This window comes from Zeus faber, assembly GCF_960531495.2.
Source record: "Zeus faber genome assembly, chromosome: 12".
NCBI classification, from domain to species: Eukaryota; Metazoa; Chordata; class Actinopteri; order Zeiformes; family Zeidae; genus Zeus; species Zeus faber.
This window is the reverse complement of record NC_137196.1, coordinates 29,254,908-29,277,532: the sequence shown is the minus strand read 5'-3', so window position 1 is coordinate 29,277,532 and position 22,625 is coordinate 29,254,908. Positions and strand designations below refer to the sequence as shown.

At 46.4% G+C, this 22,625-nt stretch overlaps 1 protein-coding gene across 1 annotated transcript in view; it reads left to right on the top strand.

Moving 5' to 3' along the window:
* Nucleotides 1-21,578, top strand: part of larp4b (La ribonucleoprotein 4B) — a gene marked incomplete at both ends in the record, with an annotated part of 42,709 nt that extends 21,131 nt beyond the window's left edge. The window contains 14 exons of the mRNA XM_080010517.1: nt 9,147-9,323; nt 10,312-10,390; nt 11,608-11,744; nt 13,171-13,274; nt 15,582-15,692; nt 15,971-16,024; nt 16,707-16,913; nt 17,307-17,413; nt 17,517-17,783; nt 18,186-18,210; nt 18,371-18,541; nt 19,413-19,615; nt 20,392-20,503; nt 21,222-21,578. Coding sequence (XP_079866643.1) covers nt 9,147-9,323; nt 10,312-10,390; nt 11,608-11,744; nt 13,171-13,274; nt 15,582-15,692; nt 15,971-16,024; nt 16,707-16,913; nt 17,307-17,413; nt 17,517-17,783; nt 18,186-18,210; nt 18,371-18,541; nt 19,413-19,615; nt 20,392-20,503; nt 21,222-21,578 — 2,111 coding nt within the window. The remainder of the gene's footprint in view (nt 1-9,146; nt 9,324-10,311; nt 10,391-11,607; nt 11,745-13,170; nt 13,275-15,581; nt 15,693-15,970; nt 16,025-16,706; nt 16,914-17,306; nt 17,414-17,516; nt 17,784-18,185; nt 18,211-18,370; nt 18,542-19,412; nt 19,616-20,391; nt 20,504-21,221) is intronic.
* Nucleotides 21,579-22,625: the final 1,047 nt, after the last annotated feature.

Below are 22,625 nucleotides of genomic sequence, written 5' to 3'. Positions count from 1 at the left end.
TATCTTCAATTCAGTTTTCCCCAATATTAACCCTTAAATATCATTTAATAGCGCGGAGAATTTGAGGTTTCATTACATCATTAACATTTATCCTGATTTTTACTTATCCATATGTTTGTCTTTGTCAAAATTGGTCAAGTTCGTCTGCATCAGAGGCAACATTTCTAATGTAGTGAAACCCTAATCCTAGAATTTAACCTAATGCTTAAGAGGCAATTTGTCCAAAGATCTCTCTTGAATTTAGTTTAAATGTCTTGAATAGGTTTTAAAGTATTTAATGTAATTCTCTGATACCTGCAGACACCCTTTAAAAGGAACCTTATGAAAAAGGATACAGTCTGTCTTATGCTGGCCTTACATCAGGGTACTGAAGCCTTCATTTCCCATTTAATGGCTATTTGACATAAGTGGTATTTGCTTTGTTGTAGAGATGCACACACTTGTGATTTTACAAAGGCCCGGAATGATGTCCCATATTATTCTATTCAGGAGTTAGCCCTCCATTGTAGGCCGTCATACATTGTGCCATAAGGAGGTACCAGCCAGAGAGCCCTCACCCCATTGGCTCTCAGCAGTGTGGAATTATAGATTATGTTGCTGAGCCTCACACACTAACACTAGTATTAAACATGTTTAATATAGTCGGGCAGGGATTGGATTAAAGCTGCTATGCCTGCAGTCTGTGTGCAGCTCAGACTAAAAGACTGCAGGCAATGAGAGCGTGCAAGGACTGAAATGGCCATGATTTTGATCCAAAGTTGGAAATTTTTCTGTGGCGGCAGATCACTTCATGTCGTGATTAGTAGGTCAGCTTCAGGAACAAGGCGAGCCTGATAACCGCTGCTAAAATTAGCATCCTGTGAATTCTCACCCCAGAACAAATTCATTTAATTGGAAGTAGGGCTGTCATGACGATTAAACTCAAGTTGACGATTAATTGACATACAGAGAATTGTGATTAACAATTCATTTTTTTGTTTTTGTTTATTGATGCCACTATCATAGTTTGAGCCTAAAAATGGTGATACAGTACATATCCACCTTAAGAAGAGCCATAAAAAATTGGGGAGATTAATTTTTCCAATACACCGATATCTGCCAATTTTTTGCAAAGTTTTTTCACGTTGGCTTAAGATTTGCCTTAAATATACACCAATCAGCCATAACATTTAAACCACTGACAGGTAAAGTGAATATCATTACTCATCTCATTACAGTGGCACCTGTCAAGGGGTGGGATATTGGGCAGCAAATGAACAGTCAGTTCTTGAAGTTAATGTGTTGGAAGCAGGAAAAAAGGGCAAGCATAAGGATCTGAGCCACTTTGACAAGGACCACATTGTGATGCTAGACGACTGGGTTTTGGATAGCATCTCCAAAATGGCAGGTCTTGTGGGGTGTTCCTGGTATGCAGTGGTTTGTACCTACCAAAATTGGTCCAAGGAAGGACAACTGGTGACAGGGTTCGATCCCACAGAAGAACTCCTGTAGCACAAATGGGTGAAAAGGTGAATGTGAGCGTCAAAACTGAACCATGGAGCAATGGAAGAAGGTGGCCTGGTCTGCAGATCACGTTATAATCAATGATCAACAATATCTCACCAGTCCTGTTTGTCCCCTCATTGTTAACAATGGTAAATTCTAATTTGCATCTTTCCATTTACAAGTAGCTCTCCACCAGATTAGTCATGCTCATTATTAATGCTGTCTGTCTACAAAGATAATAAATGGTTATTGTATTCTAACAGCTATATGTTGACAAATTTGACTAAATTGACTAGAAAAACACTTAATCCAAAGGCATTTCCTGTTTACTTTTATTTTAGTTTGTTTTGTAAGTACACATTGTTTGTTAGTTTTCGTTTTTTTCCGTCTGCTTTTAACAAAAATCTTTTTTCACACCTAGTTTTAGTTTAGTTTTAGGTTACTGTGCAGGGATGCAAACACATGTATGATGAAAAAAGGACTGAAATGTACTCATGGTGATAGACAACGGTTTTCCGGTTTTCCATCCCTTCCGACTTGCATTACAGTTTTCCGAGACTGAACGCAGCATCGCTCTGCTTTGCAGCGCTTTCAACTGGAGACTAGAGCCCTGCCCGCATCTTCTTACATAATACCAGAGAACAAGTCCACTAGTTAATCGATTGCAGATGGCGTCGTTCTCTCTGCCTGATTAAAAATAATAATAATAATAATCTTGGGGGGATTCTTCGAGTGTTTTGCTTTTTGCTGTCCCTAGTTTTCATGTTCAGAAGTGGTTGCCAAAGGGGGCAACCAAAGACCACAAAATAGTTGCCAATTGACTGGTTGCCAAGGGCAACCATTACTGTGGAGCCCTGCCCTCCCCCATACTAGTGACCTTTTGATTTTTAGCACACACTTCTTAATCCTGGTGAACCTGCCAGTCGTTCCAGCCTTTTGCAACAATCCAAGGCATCTCTTGAATCATTCATACCAAATTCAGACTGAACTATGAATATTCCATCCATGGACACCCTCGCCCCAACACAAATGAGCCTAATTGCTCATGTTAATGTGGTTCATGGCAAGCCAAGTATAGCTGGTGTGGAAGAAACAAGAGTGTAGCAGAGAAAAATAAATTATTGATTACGCGGCCTCTGACTCACAATAGTCACTTTCTTTTACATGCGGAGCATGTCAGGTCATTTGTGGAACATGTATGGCCCTGTTTACACCTGGCATTAACATTCGTCTTTGGTGATCCGATCACAAGTGGACAGGTCTCAGTACGTCTGTTAACACCTGGCATTCGAATGTGTCTCCACATGCCTGCTCATGATCGGATCGTACGTACTCGTTCGTGTGCCAATGCTGTCAATATTAACGTTTGGTTGGGAAATTGAGTGTCTCCACGTTAAAGAAATGCAGGATGAATTATTTACAAGTAAAGTATGTACCCAGCCCCAAAGCAACGGGGAGTTTGCGTGATGTGGCATGGGACAGGTTTTTTCCGGGTTTTTTTTGTTTGTTTGTTTTGTTTAGTTAAATTAGGAAACGGACGAAAACAAATATATATAAAATTAAAAACATAAAGGAATGGTGGTGTTGGGTACCGCTCCATTGGCGGACGGGGGGGGGCCGGGCGGGGCTTGCTCTCACACACTCACGAGGACACCCTGCTCTGAGTTTGGACAATGACGGAGAGAAACACTCAAAAGTCTGGTTAAATTTCACCAGAGTCGATGCCGACCATGCTCGTTGCCACAAGTGCGACCAGTCTTTTTCATGTAACGGAGGAAACACGAGCCATCATTCAAAACATTGAGCAAAACTGCATCACATGCACAGAGAAACGGGCTGTTTCTGACTGCCATAATAATCCCATAACGTTACAGTAAATATGACATAAAATCCATTCAGAAAACATACAATAGAAACTAAGTGTCTATTGTTTGCTTTCTGGCGCCGACTTATGTTTCAGGGGGTGGGGGGCACGGCGAGCACAGATAGCGCCCCCCCGTCTCCATGCTTATTGCACAGAAAATAAAGCAGTGTTAATTCTGCTCATAATTTGTTTTAGTTTTTTTATCTTAAAAAAAAAAAAAAGAACAATAAATAACAGTACCGTTAAGTACCGGATCCATGAGTAGTAAGTAATATTTTAGAGTAGTAGTCGAGTTAAAATCTTATACCCATTCCTACAAATTGTGCCCCGTCCTCACACTGTTTTTGGTTGTTTTATTAGGAGGAACGGGGCTTGGCTCTCCGTGATCGCGGCGCAAGGAGAGCTGTGTCCGGACGTGGACGATTGACACACAGAAATATATTTATGGTTCCCCTTATTTATAATTCCTCCTTGAAATGTTATCCCTGTGCACTTTTTTTATCTTTTATCTGTTTTATCTCGGGCTACCCCTGAAAGTAGAAGAGTCAAATCATTCGTCGAAAAACTCGTCAGTTGACTCTTCACGTAGAGCAGTAGTTTTTTTTATTATTTTATTTTTTCCAGTCAGTGTCCATTTCAATAACGGGATAAAAGGGATACACACTTACAAAATGCACATTTCAATGGGGAATTATAAATAAGGGGAATCATAAATATATTTATATGTGTGAATCGTCCGGGGCTCTGCTCTCCGTGCGCCCCGGCGGCGGAACCCCGTTCCTCCAAATTAAACAAGTAAAAACAGTGTGGGGGCGGGGCATGGAGGAACGGGGCACAACTCATAGACTTGTTAAGATTATTTTCTGCGCCTAACGCATTGAGAGGGGGTGATCCAGGAGAGAGTCACAGAGAAAGTGTCCTCATTAGGCACGGTTTTGTTCCATACTGTTCCGTATACACTTGTTTTGTTCCATAAGGAGATGTAAAATAAAAACACACTGTTCTGGCGCGCTGATCGCCGGCACCCCATCGCTGGCGCGCGCGCATCGTCAGTACCGTCGGGGAGGGTGACAGGTGCGCAAAATGCACCCTAATCACACCCTATCCACACCCTGCCTCGGGATGCCGCTCTAGGCGGCTGCCTACCTCCTATAGGAAGGGCCTGGCCTGCTTCCGTAAATAAATAAATCAATAAAAGGACTGGTGGACATGAATAATCTCTCGACTGACGGGTCTCCGACTGATGATTAGCCTCATCGACTCTCAGGTGGCAGCCCTAGCCAGGCGTTAACATATGTACTTAGAGTTGTCCACTTGTCATCGGATCACCCGAGGTGCATGTTAATGCCAGGTGTAAACAGGGCCTGTGACCGGAGCCTTGGGACTTAATAAAGTGTGTGAATGTGTGTTCTGGCTCCAGGGCCAGGGAATGAGGAAGAGGAGGCAGGCAGAGGCGAAACAGCGCTAATTGGCGTGTTTATTAACGTAATTTTAAAACTAATGTGGCTCGTGGGCCGAAAAGGAAACTCAAACCTCGCAGGCCAATATATAGAAATAGTCCAGGTGGATCCATGGATCCCCTCGTCCATGATCTCCCGCTGTCTGTGTCTGATCATTTGCCTTTGCTGACTCGCCTGCACGCCGATCTCTACTGTGGGGACGGACACACACACACACACACACACACACACACACACACACACACACACACACACACACACACACACACACACACACACACACACACACACACACACACACACACACACACACACACACACACACACACACACACACACACACACACACAAGCTTCCTGTTTTGGGGATCAGTCTAATCAGCGGAGGGACTCCGCTGATTAGACTGAGTGCCCCCCCAGAGCAGGAGAGGAAGTCCGCCAGATACCACCGGTTATCCGCCTGTTGGTGTCTTTCATGCGGTGGCGCCATTGTAGTGGGGCGTGGTCCGAACAGAGGGTTAGGGCCCTACCCAGGAGGTTATAACGGAGGGTGGTGACCGCCCACTATATAGCTAAACATTCCTTTTCTACTGTGCTGTACCTCGTCTCCTGCTCTCCCAGCTTGCGGCTGAGGTACAGCACCGGCTGGTCCACACCCTCAACCTCCTGGGACAGAACGGCTCCAAGCCTCTTGTCCAACGCGTCCGTCTGCAGACAGAAAGGAAGAGCAAAGTTAGGGGTATGCAGTACAGGCTCCCCACAGAGAGCTGCCTTGAATTTAACGCCTGTTGGCACGGCTCTGGACAGTGCCACAAATTCCAGCACAAACCTATCGTGTCCAGCCAGCCCCAAAAAATGCTTTACCTCCTTCTTAGTCTTAGGTCTGGCGCGTTCACGACTGTGACGGTCTTATCTACCTGTGGTCGGAGCAGGTCCCCCCCAAGTGGTACCCCAAATACCGTAACTCCCTCCGGCCATCCTTCTTTGGGTTTGTGGTGAGCCCCGCGCACTTCAGGGATGCTAGCACTGCATCCACATGCTGCATATACTGCTCCCACGTATCGCTATGAATAATGACATTGTCTAAATATGCAGTGGCAAATGCTGTATGCGGGCGCAGGACCCTGTCCATGAGTCTCCGAGGGCTTGCGGGGGTACCAAACAACCCGAACAGAAGCACTCAGAATTGGTAAAGGCCCTGCGGAGTGGAGAAGGCTGATTTTTCCTTGGACTGGTGGGACAAGGGAATCTGCCAGTAGCCCTTGGTTAAATCCAGCGTTGTAAAAAACCAAGCCGTAGCTAAGCTCATCGATGCGGGCATCGGGTAGGCATCGAACTTTGACACTGCGTTCACCTTCCGGTAATCTACGCAGAACCGCTCTGACCCATCAGGCTTACCCCCTAGCACGATGCGGCTGGACCATTCGTAGATTCCTCTATTATCCCCATGTCCAGCATGGCCTCTAATTCCGCCTGCACTATTTTCCGTTTGTTTTGATACTGCCAAGAGCGCCCTTTCACCCCCGGGGTCGTCTCCACATGGTGAGTTTGAGGGGCGTACAGCCGGGCAGGGGTTAGAACATGTCAGCAAAGTGCGGCTGCAGCGCCGCCCTGTCCGCGCCCCGACGTCCGCGCCCAGACGTCCGCGCCGCTCTGTCCGGTAGAGAGATGGGCACTTAACGGGGCCGCAGTGTGATCTGCCGGCTTCGGAACCTCGGGCCCCAACTCGTCCCTCTCAATTGTCGCTGTGGCCAGTGGCACGCCTTTCCTCCATTGTTTTAGGAGGTTTAGGTGGTAAATTTGGGCAGACCCCCCCCTGTCTGTGCGTTTGACCTCATAATCGACCTCCCCCACGTGTCGTGTAACCACGAAGGGCCCATGCCAATTTGCCATTAATTTCAAGCTGGACGTAGGGAGTAGTACTAACACCTCGTCTCCTAGTGAGAATTGTCTTGACGGAGCCCCCTGTCGTACAGATGGTGCTGACGTTCCTGGGCCTGGAGCAAGTTCTCCCGTGATTCCTGCCCTAAGGTGTGTAGCTTTGCTCTCATGTCCACGACGTACTGGACCTTGTTTTTACTGGTTCTGGGACCTTCCTGCCAGTTTTCCTTAATCAGGTCGAGCACCCCCTGCAGTCTCCTGCCAAACAGTAGCTCAAAGGGGGAAAACCCCGTGGAGGACTGGGGAACCTCCCACACTGAAAACAATTGGGGGTTCAGCCATGTGTCCCAATTTCGGCTGTCATCGTGGACGGACTTCAGCATCATGTTTTTCAGCGTTTTGTTGAAGCGCTCGACCAAGCCATCCGTCTGCGGGTGGTAAATGCTAGTCCGAATTGAGCGGACGCTAATAACCCATACAGTTCGCACAGTGTGGGTGACATAAACGAAGTGCCCTGGTCGGTCAGGATTTCCTTCGGAATCCCGACCAGAGAGATGACCTGAAACAGAGCCTGCGCCACATATTTGGCCGTAATACTGCGCAACGGCACTGCTTCTGGGTATCGAGTCCCGTAGTCCACTTGGACTAACACAAATTGATAGCCCAAAGCACTACGGTCCAATGGCCCGATGAGATCCAAAGCGATTCTCTCGAATGGAGTCTCGACTAAGGGGAGGGGGCTCAACGGCGCTCTGGGAATAGCTGGTGGATTCATCTGCTGACACTCGGGACAGGAAGCACAGTGCCGCCGCACATCTGCCCAGATGCCCGACCAGTAGAAATGGGCCATTATTGGCGCAAGTGTTTTTCCATGTCCTGGGTGACCGGCCAACGGGTTATAATGAGGCGCCTGGAAGACTAAATCCCGACGGCTTTTAGGGACTAACAACTGTGTAACCTCTTCTCCTGACTGAGGGTCACGGTTCACTCGATATATTCTATCCCTAATCATCGCAAAATACGGGTGAGTGAGCGCAGCCTCTGGACACACTAACACGCCAACCGTTTATTTACCCTGCTCAAAGGCCCCGCGAAGCGCGTCGTCCCGCGATTGTTTCAGAGGAAAGTCCTCCATGGGATGGACTCAGGGTTCTGGGGAAGTTCCCACCTGGGGCTCCCCCTCCTCCGCGCTGGTGACCTCCGCCGATACGGCCGCCGCATCGTCGTGCACCGCGCAACACTCACATATGCCTACAGACCGTGAGGTGCCCCCCCGTTTCTTTCATATCATTTCTTTCATAAACCCGGCCAATTTGTACCCAAAATCAGGGGGTGCGACAGGCAGGAACTAACCGCAGCCTTTACCATATGCTTTTTTCCCTTGTAGTTCCCTTGTAGAATTTCCGCACTATGGGATAAGTGTGAATATCCCCATGCACACAACAAATATCCACCCAAGATGCCTCTACCAAAGCCCCAGGTCGAACCAGGTGTTGCTGAGCCATCGTCTGTGAGCAGCCCAAGTCCCACAAAGCCTGATGTCTACCCCCTTGTAACCTTACTGGCACACGATAGGCCCCTCCTCGATCGGGAGAGGCATCCGGCGGACCTGCGACACGAATAACCTGGCCCACCTCCATAATTGGGCGGTGGAAGTCGTGGTCGGGTCTTGCGCAGCGCATCGCGGCCCAGGCTGAGGGATTGTTCACAAACTGTTCGGTGGCCACCGCCTCGAGGTTCTGCTGCGGCGAGCGCTCCTCCGGTCTGAGCCACCGCTGGGCCGCGTCCAAAAGTTGCTGGGCGGGCAGGAACGGCCGGCCCGGGGTGTCATATGGAAGTGACTGGAGGCGCAGGTGGTGGCCCTCAGGTGTCCTCCCGACCCGTTCCATCACAGCCCACCGGACGACAGCGTAGCTCATCGGCTGCCCCGGCGATAAATGTAGCTCGTGGGCCGAAAACTGAACTCAGGGCTTGCAGGCCAATATATACAAATAGTCCAGGTGCATCCGTGGATCCCCGCTTCCGTCATCTCCCGCTGTCCGTGTCCGATTGTTTGCCTGTCAGGCTGACTCGCCTGCACGCCGATCTCTACTGTGGGGACACACACACACACACACACACACACACACACACACACACACACAATTATTATATAACAATTACAATTATGACTTCCTTTTTTGGGGATCAGCAGCTGAGCGACCCCGGGATGGGAGACTGCGCCTCCTGTCAGCAACGGTGGCTTGGCCCCGTCCCCTTGGTCCACCACAGCGTGGTTACTCCTTTGGAGGCCATTTCACGTTTACCTTTACTAGTGTATTTCAGAGAAGGAAACTGTATTTAAACAAATCAAAAAGTCATGCCCAATACTCAGTTCTGGCCTCTTCGCATCCCAAGATGCAGAAATCTACTTCAGAATAGAAGTACTCAAGCCTGCCTCCCTGCCATCTATTCCAGGCTACGAGGCCAGCGAGGAGAAGGCTTACAAGGAGCCTGTACTAGCTGTCCCAGATGAACCTCCACCTGCACCGTTGAGGCTGGCCGAACCGGCCCCCATGGCCTCCGTCACCCTGGAGTGCTCTGAGCCCGCCTACACAGAATACACAGAACCTGGACAGGACACTGTGCACACAGGTGGGTGGGGTAACCTGTGCCCCTCACACAGGGCTAGTAAACTCGGACAAGCAGGGGTTAACTGACTGCGTAGCATGGTGAGGTTGTTCAAGTCCACCTTGAGACTACTTCACTTCTTGTCCCCTCCTCGATTTCTCTCCAAATGGAATATTGGCTTTTGGTTAGTCATTGAACATCACATATTATCAACACCATGAAAACCAATGGTAAGCAAAATAGATTGTCATGAAAACTGGGCTACTAACTATTGTCAATATTGGACAAAGAACGGAGAACCACTCAAACCGCATTTCTTTCTAATAAGCTACTGAATAGATGACAAGACATTGGCCTCCAAATTCACTCTCCTTGATAAGACATTTTCCTTCCAAATCATGAATTGAATATTTGAGGAGTATTATGAACTAACAATTAAATGTGGGGAGACAAATAATCATCTTTATTTGTGTAGCACCTTTTATTCACAACATGCTTCTCATAGTGCTTGACATTAATAGAGGTCAATCAAATAGAAATGATAATAAAGCAAACTAGGAAAATGGATTTGATAGAAGTAAATATTCCACTCAATTTCAAGTTTTGGGTTATCAATTTAGACCTTGAAAGAGAACGATTATTCCCCATGATTTTCTGTCATTATTTCTCTTTAATTATTGGTCTTGACCTACTCCAAGTAATTCTCAAAATAGTTAATCAAGTGGAAATAAAGCAGCGTGGAAATTATATATTTTGATATATTTCAAGAGTATAATTTACATTTGACAATCAAGATGACTTAACATTCCATTTAACTATTTACAAATAAATCAATCAATAATAACGATAAATAAAGGACATCATGGCAAGTAGGCGGTGTTGACCCTTGCCCTTTTGTTTTGTAGACTGACCTTGTCCCTTTTCGGTCTCCCGAATCTGAGTATTTGACCTCAGCAGGGACGGTGACGTCAGCATTCCATGCGACCTGATGATTTACTTTTGTGTTCAGCAGCCACTGATCCACAGCCAGTGAGCCCCCAGGAGAGCCACAGAGAGCACCTGAAGAAGACCCTGGAGTTCTGTCTGTCCCGGTGAGTGTTGAGCAGCTCTGTGCTTCCAGCTCTTGATCAGGTCCAGTCTGTGTTGGGTTTGTGTGGTCATGATGGGGTTCAACTGGCGGCCATACCGGAATGCACCAAAATATGTTCCGTGATGTTGGCACAATGGCTGTATGCTCATTAGCTGTAGCTGTGTCTCGCTCGCGCGGTCTCCCTCTGTCTTTCCCATTGTGCTTTCACGTGATTCTCTCTTTCTCTCCATCTGGCGCTCTCTGTGGGTGTCGTTTATCTTGTCTCTCCTCTCTGTCTCTCCTCTCTGTCTCTCCTTTCTGTCTCTCCTCTCTGTCTCTCCTTTCTGTCTCTCGTCTCTGTTCCTCTGTCTCCCCCCTGTCTCCCCCCCGTCTCTCTCCTCTGTCTCTTCCGTCTCTCTCTCTCTCCCCTCTCTCTCCTCTGTCTCTTCCTTCTCTCTCCTCTCTCTTTCTGTCTCTGTATCTCCTCTCTGTTTCTCTCTCTGTTTCTCTCTCTCTCTCTCTCTCTCTCTCTCTCTCTCTCTCTCTCGCTCTCTCGCTCGCTGTTTCGGTCTCTCTGTTTCAGTCTCCCTGCTTTTTGTCTCCCTCACTGTGGGCAGACATTTGTCTCTCTCTCCATTTCTCTTTGTCTCACTGCCATGTTCTCCCACTCACTCCTTCCCATTCTCTCTTTCTCTCTCTCTCTCTGTCTCTCTGCCTCCCCCCACCCCGCCTCTCTGGGTGTGTTCTGAATTGGAGCCCTAGTATTTTCTACTGTAAAGAATGCTTCTGTGGTGTCTGTGTTGGACTGAGACCAACACTCTACAGTCTACTCCTCTCTCACTCGGTTCCTCCTCCCTTTCTTTTAGAGATAAGTGTAAGTCTATGTATTAATGGTCTTTGTTGTTTTTTGAGCATTACAATTACACAAGCTGTGTAAATAAGTATTCCTATAATTAATGTTTAGACAGAGCAGCTTTAGTGGGTTTCCCCTCTTTAATATTTGCCCTTTCTGTTGAGGGGGAACTCAACTCAACTATCCAAATTGTTGTTCAGGCCACCCAGCACCCTATCAAAAATAGAAAATGTATTTATTGATCTAAAACTCCAAAGCCTTTTGTAGTTACTGTTATCTCCAGAACAACAGAGCACATTGAGATAAACACAGGGGCAGTCATGTCCTACGGTGTGTGGTGTGTCCACTCACCCTTCCTCTCATTCTCATGCTCCTCTGGACGCCAGGGAGAATCTAGCCAGCGACATTTACCTCATCTCCCAGATGGACAGCGACCAGTACGTGCCAATCGTCACCGTGGCCAACCTGGACCATGTCAAGAAGCTGAGCACCGACATGGAGCTCATCGTGGACATCTTACGATGTGAGTGAAGTACGAGCTACATCCCAGAGTTCGCATAGTCTAGAATACAAATACGGTGGTTCTCAACGAGGCTTGGGAAGTCCTTCAATGAGGTCCCCAACTTGGGATGCTAACAATTAATCGACTATCAATAAATTGCTAATAAGATTGGAATCGATAGGATTGAAAATTTAATAACTAGCTGAACAATCTGCTGTCTTGTAATTGTATCAACGGGAGTTTTCTGCCCACGCAGGGAGCGCAGGGCATTTAAGGTTCAGGAAGTAGAAGTAGACAGAGGCCCTCGGACCAACAACAAACACAACAACGAGGAGGAAACTATATGTGTTGTTGCTCAACGACTAACCCTTTAAATTTGCATCCCCGTCCCCAACAAGATGATGAACAGTTAAACTTTCAAAATCATTTCATTTACAAGACGTTTGTAGCGATGTTGGAGAACGTACAATAAAGACTGTTCTGATCCTAGTTTCAATCTTATCTCCCTAACTAGAGTGTAGAAACATATTAAATCTGCTAAGATTGGGTCCTAATTGGAGACTAAATCTTGTTAGATGCCGTCCTTGGCCTAATGCGGATCAAATTGAAGGTCCTTGATGTGTATATATATTAAAAAAAAAGGTTGAGAATCACTGTACAAATAGACTGAAGGGTTTAATTTAAAAAGTCAAAAGTTGTCGTGGCCCGCCCTCCTCGCTGGACATGATGGTATCACTCCGCCACAGAGATTACCGTCCCAACAGGAGTGTATCCTTCTGGAGTCACCCGCTAAGGGCTCTAAAATGAAGGCGCGGAAGGTTGTATTTCACGACCGTCTTGATGATTTCCCCGGCGAGGCTGTTAAAGTGCTTCTCGCAGAGCATCACTGGTGGGTGGTTTGATTTATACTTAGTTCTTCATTTAGTTAACTTTGTTTACATTCGATTTTTGTGGTCAAATGTTTGAATCCTCCTGGAGGTTGCTGACACAAAGGAAAAACAACAAATGAAACATGGTAATAACCCTAGAATGCAGTCAACCCTCCTCGAAACCCAGAAAGATAAAAAAGGACCATGCTTTAAATTTGTTTTGTTATTTATAGGTTTGTACGTATTATTTAATATCTAATTACACTTATTGAGACATAATGAGTTCACATCATCAAAAACACCTGAAAATAATTGGTTTTTGACCCATAACATCATAACATTCTCAGGTTAGATTGACCAGCTTCTCCCTATCAATATAAATATTAATTACTGGGTGACACCAAGGCAATCTTTTACATGACATAAAAACACCTAACACTTTAAATGCAGCAAGATATCCCAACGCTGAAGTCAAAAGGTTTTACCTGGCCTACACGCGACTCTCTGCGACAGCTCTCTGAGCCCCTTATGTCCGCCGGTCATTTCTAATGCCTGTTTATCTGCGCGTGCATCTCCAGCGCTGCCGTTGGTCCAGGTGGACGAGAAGGGCGAGAAGGTACGGCCCAATCAGAACCGCTGCATTGTCATCCTCAGAGAGGTAACCGAGAGCACGCCAATCGAGGTCAGTGAGTCTGGAGCCGTGTGTGTGTTTATGTGCTTTATGCATATATGCTGTTTATGTTCTTACTATGGGTGTCACGATTCTCCAAATCCACTATTTGATTTGGCTTTAGATTTTAAGGTTTCGATTTTCGATTTAAACACATGTATTTTTTCGCACTGAAGGCGATGCCATTGTTCGACTATTTAGTCTTGAATTGTCAAGAAAAACACTTGTTTCTCAATTAGTTACTTTTATTTGAATATTGAAAAATATAAAGAATACCAACAATATTTAAACACACCTAAACAGTGAAGTTTTAGCAAATCTGGACTTTAGAATAATAAACATTAAGTTACCTATTACACTACTTTTTTAGTTACTCACCAAAATGAGAGTAGTAAAATTAACGCCATTTTTGTCAGAGGGGAACGCTGGTAGTTAAAGGAAAATGGCTACCTGCAGCTACAATCAGAGCGATCTTTTCTCCAAACAAAGCCAATGAAAAATCTAGATGCATTTAATTTACTCCGTTTCCTGCTGCTGCTCTGCTGTGGAGCAGATTGCAAATCTCTCCCGGATAAAATCCCACCCACGTTCTCACGGTCCGGTGGCCAATACCCCACGGCACCCCCAGCGCACACTGCGTTTGTTTACCGGCGGATCTTGACCTCCCCAATATGGCGACCACGCGGACAATATTTCCCACAAAAGTACTTGGAGGATCGCAAACCCTTCTTGTGATTTCAAAGTTCAAAATCACACACTCTATTCGATTGATTTTCGAATCGGAATTGTGACACCCCGAGTTCTTACATACAGCACAATACCCTGCTGCCCCCTTGAGTACCCTAGGCTGTTTTTTTTCTTCTTAATTAACAATGATTTCTGTCGCATAAGTTTCTATAAATAATTTAAACTCAAATACATGTTGCAGTATACAAAACATACAGGAATACAGCTTTATTCCTCTTATCTGCTGATAACACAAGTGTGTTGTGATAATTCAGCCAACAAGCAAGTTTGTGGAGAAACGTATAGATAAAATAAATAAACTGTACATTGAAAAAATGTTGAGATTTTGTGCCCTGCTCACACTGCAATGTTGTGGTCTCAGATCCTGATGTAAAACATTGGCTCCAATAACACAGACCGTGGCTTCGCCCATGCCCGCCTCAAAATGAGATTCAGAGCTCCAGCCAGTGGATGTTTGCTTTTATTTATTTGAGGAAAATATTTGAATTGATAGTTTATGCTGAACTCCGGGGCACAACAACCTCAAGTCGTTCTTCTCTTGAGAACAAATTCAAAGACATGTTTATCCCCAGGCACTGTGTCAGCCCGCTCTTACTTTCACTCATTCCAAAACGATTTCAACTGTTTTGGTGGTTTCTTTTTTTTTTGTTTTTGTTTTGTTTTTTAATCGCGGGCAAGTTTCTAGGTGTGACAAGCATCTGTTGTCAGCGGTGACTCAGGCATCAACTAAATAGATTGTTTTAAATCCAAATCAACCCAAAAAACATCTGGTTATTTTTTGGATCAAAATACAGGCACTCGACCAAAACAATAATAATACTGCAATGGTCGCCGAAATTAACCAGCAAGTTTTAACCGATTCCACTGTCGAAGGTAAGGCTTCGAAAGTGGACCCAACTTGCTGTTTTATCGTGGATTGTCTTTTTTATTTTTATTTTTATTTTTTTTTCCCCCCTCATTGTAATGGCGCCAGGTGAAACTGTGATTTAAGTTTGTATGTTACATTACATTACATTGATCAGACGCTTTTATCCAAAGCGACTTACAATTGTTCAAACACCGACGGACGCAGCCATCAGGAGCAATTAGGGGTTAAGTGTCTTGCTCAAGGACACTACAGCATGCTAGCAGGAGGAGCCTGGGATCCAACCAGCAACCTTTAGATCACTAGACCACCAGCTCTACCACCTGAGCTACCATCCCCTGAATATGTCAATTATTCACCAGTTTGTCTAGCTTTCATAGACCTCCGCTGTCTGTTAACGTTCCAAATATCTTAACATGAAGAAATAATGTGACGGAACAAAAGAAACATCGGCCAACAGTTGTTTTTTTTGTGAAATTCTTTCTCTGTGTGAAGTGCTGCCTACCAAACTCCTTTGTGCGCTGCAGACAAAGCAGGTTCACAGAGACCCAAAACATCCTAGATATTCTGAGGAATTTAATGAAGTGAATCTCCACGTTGGTATTTTAACACTGGAAGTCTCCCTGGGAGGCGGCCTCGCCATCCAGTCCCCAGTGAAATATCTCAACGAGTATCTGTGTTTTCCTGCGTGTGCTTGTGATTTGAAGGAGGTGGAGGCTCTTTTCAAAGGGGACAATTTACCTAAATTCATCAACTGTGAGTTTGCCTACAACGACAACTGGTTCATCACCTTTGAGTCGGAAGCGGATGCGCAGCAAGTAAGGAAACCGCCGTGAAGATAATGTATCAACTTCTTCCGACACTCCAGCTATTTATGTCCATGCTTTTCCTTACACATTTTCTAAATGACAGCCCGGAAGCTTTGTTTTGGGGTCTTGTTATTGTAGTGTACTCTAACCGATACAAACTAATCTCATGTCTTAATTATTACCATTAAAAAAAAAATAAAAAGTTAATTTGTAGATATGTATTTCTGCATTGTATTCTTGTAAATGTGTACTGTTATATAGTTGATAAAATTGCTGTCCCTTTTCAGGCATATCAGTATCTCAGAGAAGATGTGAAGACCTTCCAAGGGAAGCCTATTAAGGTAGCTCTCCTCGCTGCTCCTTGGATAGTTGCTCTGTGTTTTTTTTGTTTTGTTTTTTTTGTCCCTACACTCGTGTGAAAGGTTCAGCCTTGCAAACAGGTTTGCTGATGAGTTTCCTTGCGGAGCGTTCGTTTACCAATTGAAATCTTTAATGAGTGAATAGCGAAACAACGCTGTTTGTTCTCATGCATAAATCATACCCGTCACACAGCGTTCTCGAGTAAAATAATAAAAATCTTAAAAGTAAAGCAGATCTGCACTTAAAGTTGACATTACGTTACTCTTTAAGTAGTTGCACTAATTTGTACAAATGGACTTGGGCACCTGGCATGGCAGCGTGCCATGCTGACAAACACGCCGTATTCAACAAGTTACATGGAGAAAGAACGTAGACCTGCACATGTACCATAGACCTGGATATGTACACTTTTTTTTTTTTTACAAATACTTCAATATCCATAATATTTTTGGCTATTGTTATTGCTATTTGTGTTTTCTTTAGATATTTACACACAATATTGTCAATATTTAATGGGGGGATTCTAACTATTCTCGTACAAAATTGACCAGAAGTCTGAAATGGGATTTTCGTGATACCTAAACTATTATTTTCAAGTTAGTACAAGCATTCCAAACACGAATGTTTCCAAAGTGTCGTCGTTCATGTGTGTGTTTTTGCCAGGCACGGATAAAGGCGAAGGCAATCGCTATCAACACGTTCATGCCAAAGAACGGCTACCGGCCAGTGGAGGTGAACCCGTATGCCCAGCAGCGCTACACCTCCTACTACATCCCTCCGGTGTACAGCCCCCAGCAGCAGTTCCCACTCTACAGCCTCATCACACCGCAGGCGTGGTCCGCCACCCACAGCTTCATCGACCCCGCGCTGGTAAGGAAGGGACAAGCGTCTCCTCTGTACAAGGGACTGGCGGGCTCGCCTCTCATTGAGAATGAATGGAAGCCAAATTTCGTGCCCTGCCGTTTGCTTTATTGCAGCAGCAGCAGAACATATGTCAATACACAAACGGGGGGTGTGTGTGTGGCTTCCATTTGACACATATACAGGTTTTTTATGAACGTTACCATGATTCTTTGTTTATTTTTGTCAGTAGAGTTCAAAATAGATGGAATCATGGCTGTCATAGTTGCTAAAACAAAAAAAAAATTTATGTTTTTGTTTTCGTGTCCTCCGGCCAAACACTTAAACACTCTGATTCACTTTCCATCATTAATTTTAACTTTTAGATTGGACTGACGCTCCTCCCTTTCCCTGTTTCACCAGGTGACCCCGTTTCACAACACCCAGTTCATCAACGGATTCACGACGTCTCACAGTTTCAAACCGGCCACGTCTCCACTCTCCATCAGACACTACTCGCCCAGGAACAGGTGGGTCCTCCTTTCCGCTCACCAGGCCCCCCCCCACCTCAGTGTGTCTACCTGCTTTCTGCACTGATGGCCGTCTATAAGAGACTGTTCCCGCTCGTTCCAGGAACCACAGCAAGCCGCACCTCAGGCCGTCCCTCCCCGCGGTGGACCGGACCGCCGGCCTCCTGGACAGCCCCAGCCTGTTCCCCAGCTTCCCCAGCGAGAGGCTCCTGAACGGCGTCCGGAGCAGCCCGCCCACGCGGATCCCCGCCAGCCAGCCCCGGACCCGGCTGCCCTCCACGGTGGCCTTCCCCCGCAGGGAGGGCGTGGGCACGGGCCGCGTGGCCGAGTCCGTCGGCACGGACTACTCGCTGGGCCTCGGCCGAGGAAGGTGAGGCGCTCTGGAAAGGATCCAAATTAAGAATGACCCCAATTAGTGTCAACAGAAATCTCACAGATTCCTGTTTTGCCTGTGGGTTGGGCGAGACTGCTATCGGGCTCCTTGTGTTTATATGTGAATCGTTCATTCATGCTAACAACCCCTTCCTGTTGAAATTGTAATTCTGCTGATCTGTCATGAACACATGAACACGTGCAGACTTTTATTTTGGAGGAAAATTTGAAACCAGTTCGTATGCCTGAAATTAATTTGCGTTGTGCCAACAAATGAATATTCACCTGACACAGTTCAGTGTCAAACATGGTACATTCTGTCACGCGTCAAACATGATAACAATGGTGAGATAACAATGCTTTTTTTGTGTTTGAAGTACTCATATGTTTCTGCTCCTAGGAGAAAGAGGGACGACAAGTTTACAGTAAGTCCTTTTTTCTATTTGTCATTACACTTATTCTAAAATATCAATATCTTGTCATATGTATCAGTACTTTTGTCTTGTTGGATCAGTCCAATCCGCCGTTGTCATTCTGTCACTCTGAAAAAAGGAAGGTGTTTCTAACGTCACCTCTGTTCCTCAGAGGGTGACACCGCAGTCTCCACCCCTCCCCGCCAAGCCGCCGTCTCCCAGCTTCGAGCTCGGCCTCTCCAGCTTCCCCCCGCTGCCCGGCGCCGCCGGCCAGCTGAAGTCCGACGACGCCTTTGACAACCGGCTGGCCAGCAGCGTCGTGCTGGGCTCTGCTAAGGATCTGGTAGGAGCCTGAAAGTTAGACATGCGCTCCGTTGTCCTGTCGGGCCGCACCACGAATCCTCTCTTTATTGTCTCTGTGGTGTGAAGTTCTGCCGCGACAGGCCATCAAACGGGGACTTTTCTTATTGTAATCACAATGTTACGGCGGAAAACGCTCATGATGCCAAGAAGAAAAAGGTCTCTGGGGAATATTGGGGTGTTTTTCAGAACAGAAAAAGGCTCCCATTGGGAATTTACAGCAGAGAAAGTTGTTTTATTGTTTTTTCCCCGCATGTTGCCCCGTTTCTGAATGCAGAGAGGGATCCAGACATTTTCTATTAAGACAACATGGAGCAGGTGGTTCAGATGTGTTGACTTCCCCCCCAGCTGTGTGTGCATCCTCTGTTGGTGAAAGGGAAACCACAGACGTGTTGTGTTATACAAAAAGACGTTTGTGCAACAAGTGGAGAAGAGTATTGTGCTTGTGTAGAACCGTAAAGTTGTTATTTCAGCGTGAGCAATAAGCGTTAGTTCCGTCAAACACCGTGTCAGGAAGCCAGGCTGCTTACCTGTGCTGCCTGTTATCTCCAGAGCGCCGAGTGTGACTGCGTTTTACATTCAGAATTTATTCGAATTTGAAGACGGAACTTTGTGCATAATGTCAATATTAACTTACGTTTTATTCCAAGTGCTCAACTATGTGTTAAAATTAAACGTCCGTTAGAAAGGTTCTGAATAGAGTTTGCTGCACATACTCTGATTATCACTGTTATTACGGTTTGTGTTGTCGGCTTGATGTTATTATTGTTTGACTTGCACAAGTGTTGGGTGAGAGGTGACGTCCAGGTTCCTCTGGGTTTTGACTCCTCGCCGTCTCCCTCTTGTGGCCGCAGAATGTAAGCGTGAGTCCCAGTGCCGCCATCTCTCCGGGGGGCGTCAAGGAGCCGCTGCGGACCGCCACCGCCCCCCCGCTCCCCGCCGGCTTCCAGCCCGCCGCCCCCAACCCCGCCCCCCCCTCGGCCTCGGCCCAGACCCCGACCGCGGCTCCCTCTGCCGGGCATCCGCACGGCGCCGCTCCCCCCTCCGTCAACACACCGTAAGGGCCAGAGCAAAACAGTTCACCTGGAGCCTCATTTTGGATTGTTTTTTACATTGTGTCTGTCTTTAATATGACCTCGGCAGAGCGCCACGGTTGGAGAACGTTTTTCCCCTTGAGGAAATTGCGGTCGCAATAATTGATGCAAATTCAGCAAATCTCGGCAATATTTGCCAGAGCTTGCAATTTTACAAAAGTTTCGCCACTTTTCTGCATTACATTACCAAATAAACAGAGCGTTTTATTTAGTGCTTAACACATTTTGAAGTGAATTTGGTTCTTTGATTTTATAAAACAAAAAAGAAAAGTACTAAAATATTTCCATTTCTTTCTGTGATATGCAGAATGGGTATTATAGTCTTTTTTTATTGGTAGAAGTTTAAAGAATTTTTTTTTTTCTTTGACTTGCAGTTTTTGCCTGTTCTCAATATTACTGCAAAAACATACGTTTGTAAATTACATTGCGAGTTTTGAGGAAAGTTACTGAGAAATGCAGCATTTTGGCAAAAATCTCATAAAACGTCCAGGTGGAGCTTCAGTCTCCTGGTTCTGTTGTCTACAACCAAAAATCTAATATTTCGATAACTACAATCTCAAAACAGAAACCATGGAGCTCAATATCAACTCTTGGTAAATGTTGTTATTGAATGTGTTCAGTGTCCTTAAAGCAGAGGTGTGTGTGTGTGTGTGTGTGTGTGTGTGTGTGTGTGTGTGTGTGTGTGTGTGTGTGTGTGTGTGTGTGTGTGTGTGTGTGTGTGTGTGTGTGTCTGTCTCAGGGAGGTGAAAGTGTGTGAGGTGAAGCAGAAGGAGGTTCACACTCCTGTGGAACGGGTTCCCGGCACGCTGTCCACCGCAAGCAAATCCGTACAAGTCAACGGTGCCGCTACGGTCAGTATTTTATTCCCTATTTTTGACTTGACATCAGCTTGAATGTGAACAAAAAACGTGTGAAGTGTTTGATGTGGCTCCTGGCGTCAGATTTCTGGATCGGGGATGTATTGGTGTGAGAGTTCATGGTGTCCGACCGCTCACAGGGTGTTTACGACTCCTTAAAAAGTCTTAAATGTGTATTTATGAGGTCTTGAGGAGAATATTTGATCCGATTTTTCTTTTTTTTATCCATATATTTCTTTTTGTCAAATTGAGTCCAATTCTTCTGCGCCCGAGTCAACTTTTCTGATCTAAAACCCTAAACATGCCCCGTTCTGAAACCTTACACCTGTTCCAATAACCGTTGAAAGAATCAATCAGTTTAGTTCATAACGTGGCCTTCTACCAGACACTGATCTCTGCCCCGTACCAACTATGGGGCACGCACCTGCAAGACTTGATAGAGATGATCTGTCCAGAAATCATACATTTCTGTACCTTAGAATGCATATAGAAGGTCAAAAAAAGACCCAGCCTGGAATTATTTTTGTTTGTACATATTATATATCATATAAACTAACTGAGAAACAATGGGTTCACATCACCAGAAAACACCTTTTGTCTTGTGGAATTTAAATATTAGAAAAATTAATCGTCTGCTCTTGACCCATCATATGCACTCTCGTGTTAGAGAGTTATTCAAAAAGTCAAAACTTTAACCTCCATCCCTCCCCAGGAGTCGCGGAAGCCGTCGTACGCCGAGATCTGCCAGAGAATTAAAGAAGCGCCGACACTACAGCAGCAGCAGCAGCCGGCGGCGCCCAAGGACGGCAAGCCAGCCTGCGCCACCGCCGCCGGCGAGGAGCGCAAGTGGGCCGACGCCCCGCTGGGAGGCGACGGTGGCAGGGCCGGGGAGGCCAAGGCCAGAGAGACATACTCCTCAGCCAAGCCCGGGTCGGGGGCCACCGGGACCCCGGGCCGGCACCCCAGGGAGGGCCGCAGACCCACCGGCCGCTGGCCCTCCCCGCCCTCCCACCCAGGGAAGAGCCACAGCAGAGATCCTCAGCACACGCCCCCCAAGTCACCTCAGTAGGGTGAACACCCAGTCTAACCACACACACACACTGACGCACACACACTGACACACACTGACACACACACACTGACACACACACACTGACACACACACACACACTGACACACAGCTTAAAAAAGGAAAGATAAGTCAGGGCTATTAACCCCAGCGCTCACACGGAGGGACGCCTTCTTTTCTGGATCAGGGCTTGCAGACAAAAAGCACTTTACTGTGCACGTAGAGCACCGTGTCGACCTTTCTCCTCCATCACTTCTCTCTTCTCCTCCGTTCGCCGTCGCTTTTCTTTGTTGTTTGTGTGTCGTTCTGCTCGGACGGCAGGAGGGCTTCAGACTGCCTTCTGGGGTCAAAGGTCGTACAGATTAATATAGGTGGATAGTGAGAGGTCATCAGCCATTCAGATGGTGTCATTATTATAATTGTTGTTTTTATTTTAACATAATTTCCCTTTTTTTTTTTATTTTTTTTTTTGCATTTTCCTTCATTCCCGATCACTGTCTTTCCTATTTTTTATTTTTTTTGTTTTGCTTTTCGGCGTGACATTGTTGATGTTCTGTACCAAAAGTTCTCAACTTCTGTTTCTCTTTTGGGGGGGGGGGACAACAAAAAAAACAAAAAAAACTTGAGTTCCCCCTGAACTGTGCCCTCCCCAGGAACGACATGGCCACGTCGCTTGCATATCAACCGCCCCCCCCCCGCGCCCGGTGTGATCAACTGTAATGTAGCTTGTTTTCCGTCATCGCCGCCGCGTCTGTAACCGGCTGCTTCTGAGGAGGAACCACGTGGACGTCCGGACTTCCCCGGCTGCTGCCCCTCCCCCTCGGAGCGCGCGGCCACGACCTCGCGTTCAGCCCGGGGATTGGCGATTCCGCGCGAAAAACATTCCGGCCGCCGACGTGAGTTTGGCGTCTGTGTACGCTGTGTGTGTGTTTTTCTTTTGTTTTTTTGTTTTTTTAAACCCGAGCCTCGTTTTCCAGTCGTGGGGAGTCGACAGGACAATCCCGTCGCTGATGAGCGCGGCGGTCGCCCCGTGACGGGGCGTGGCCG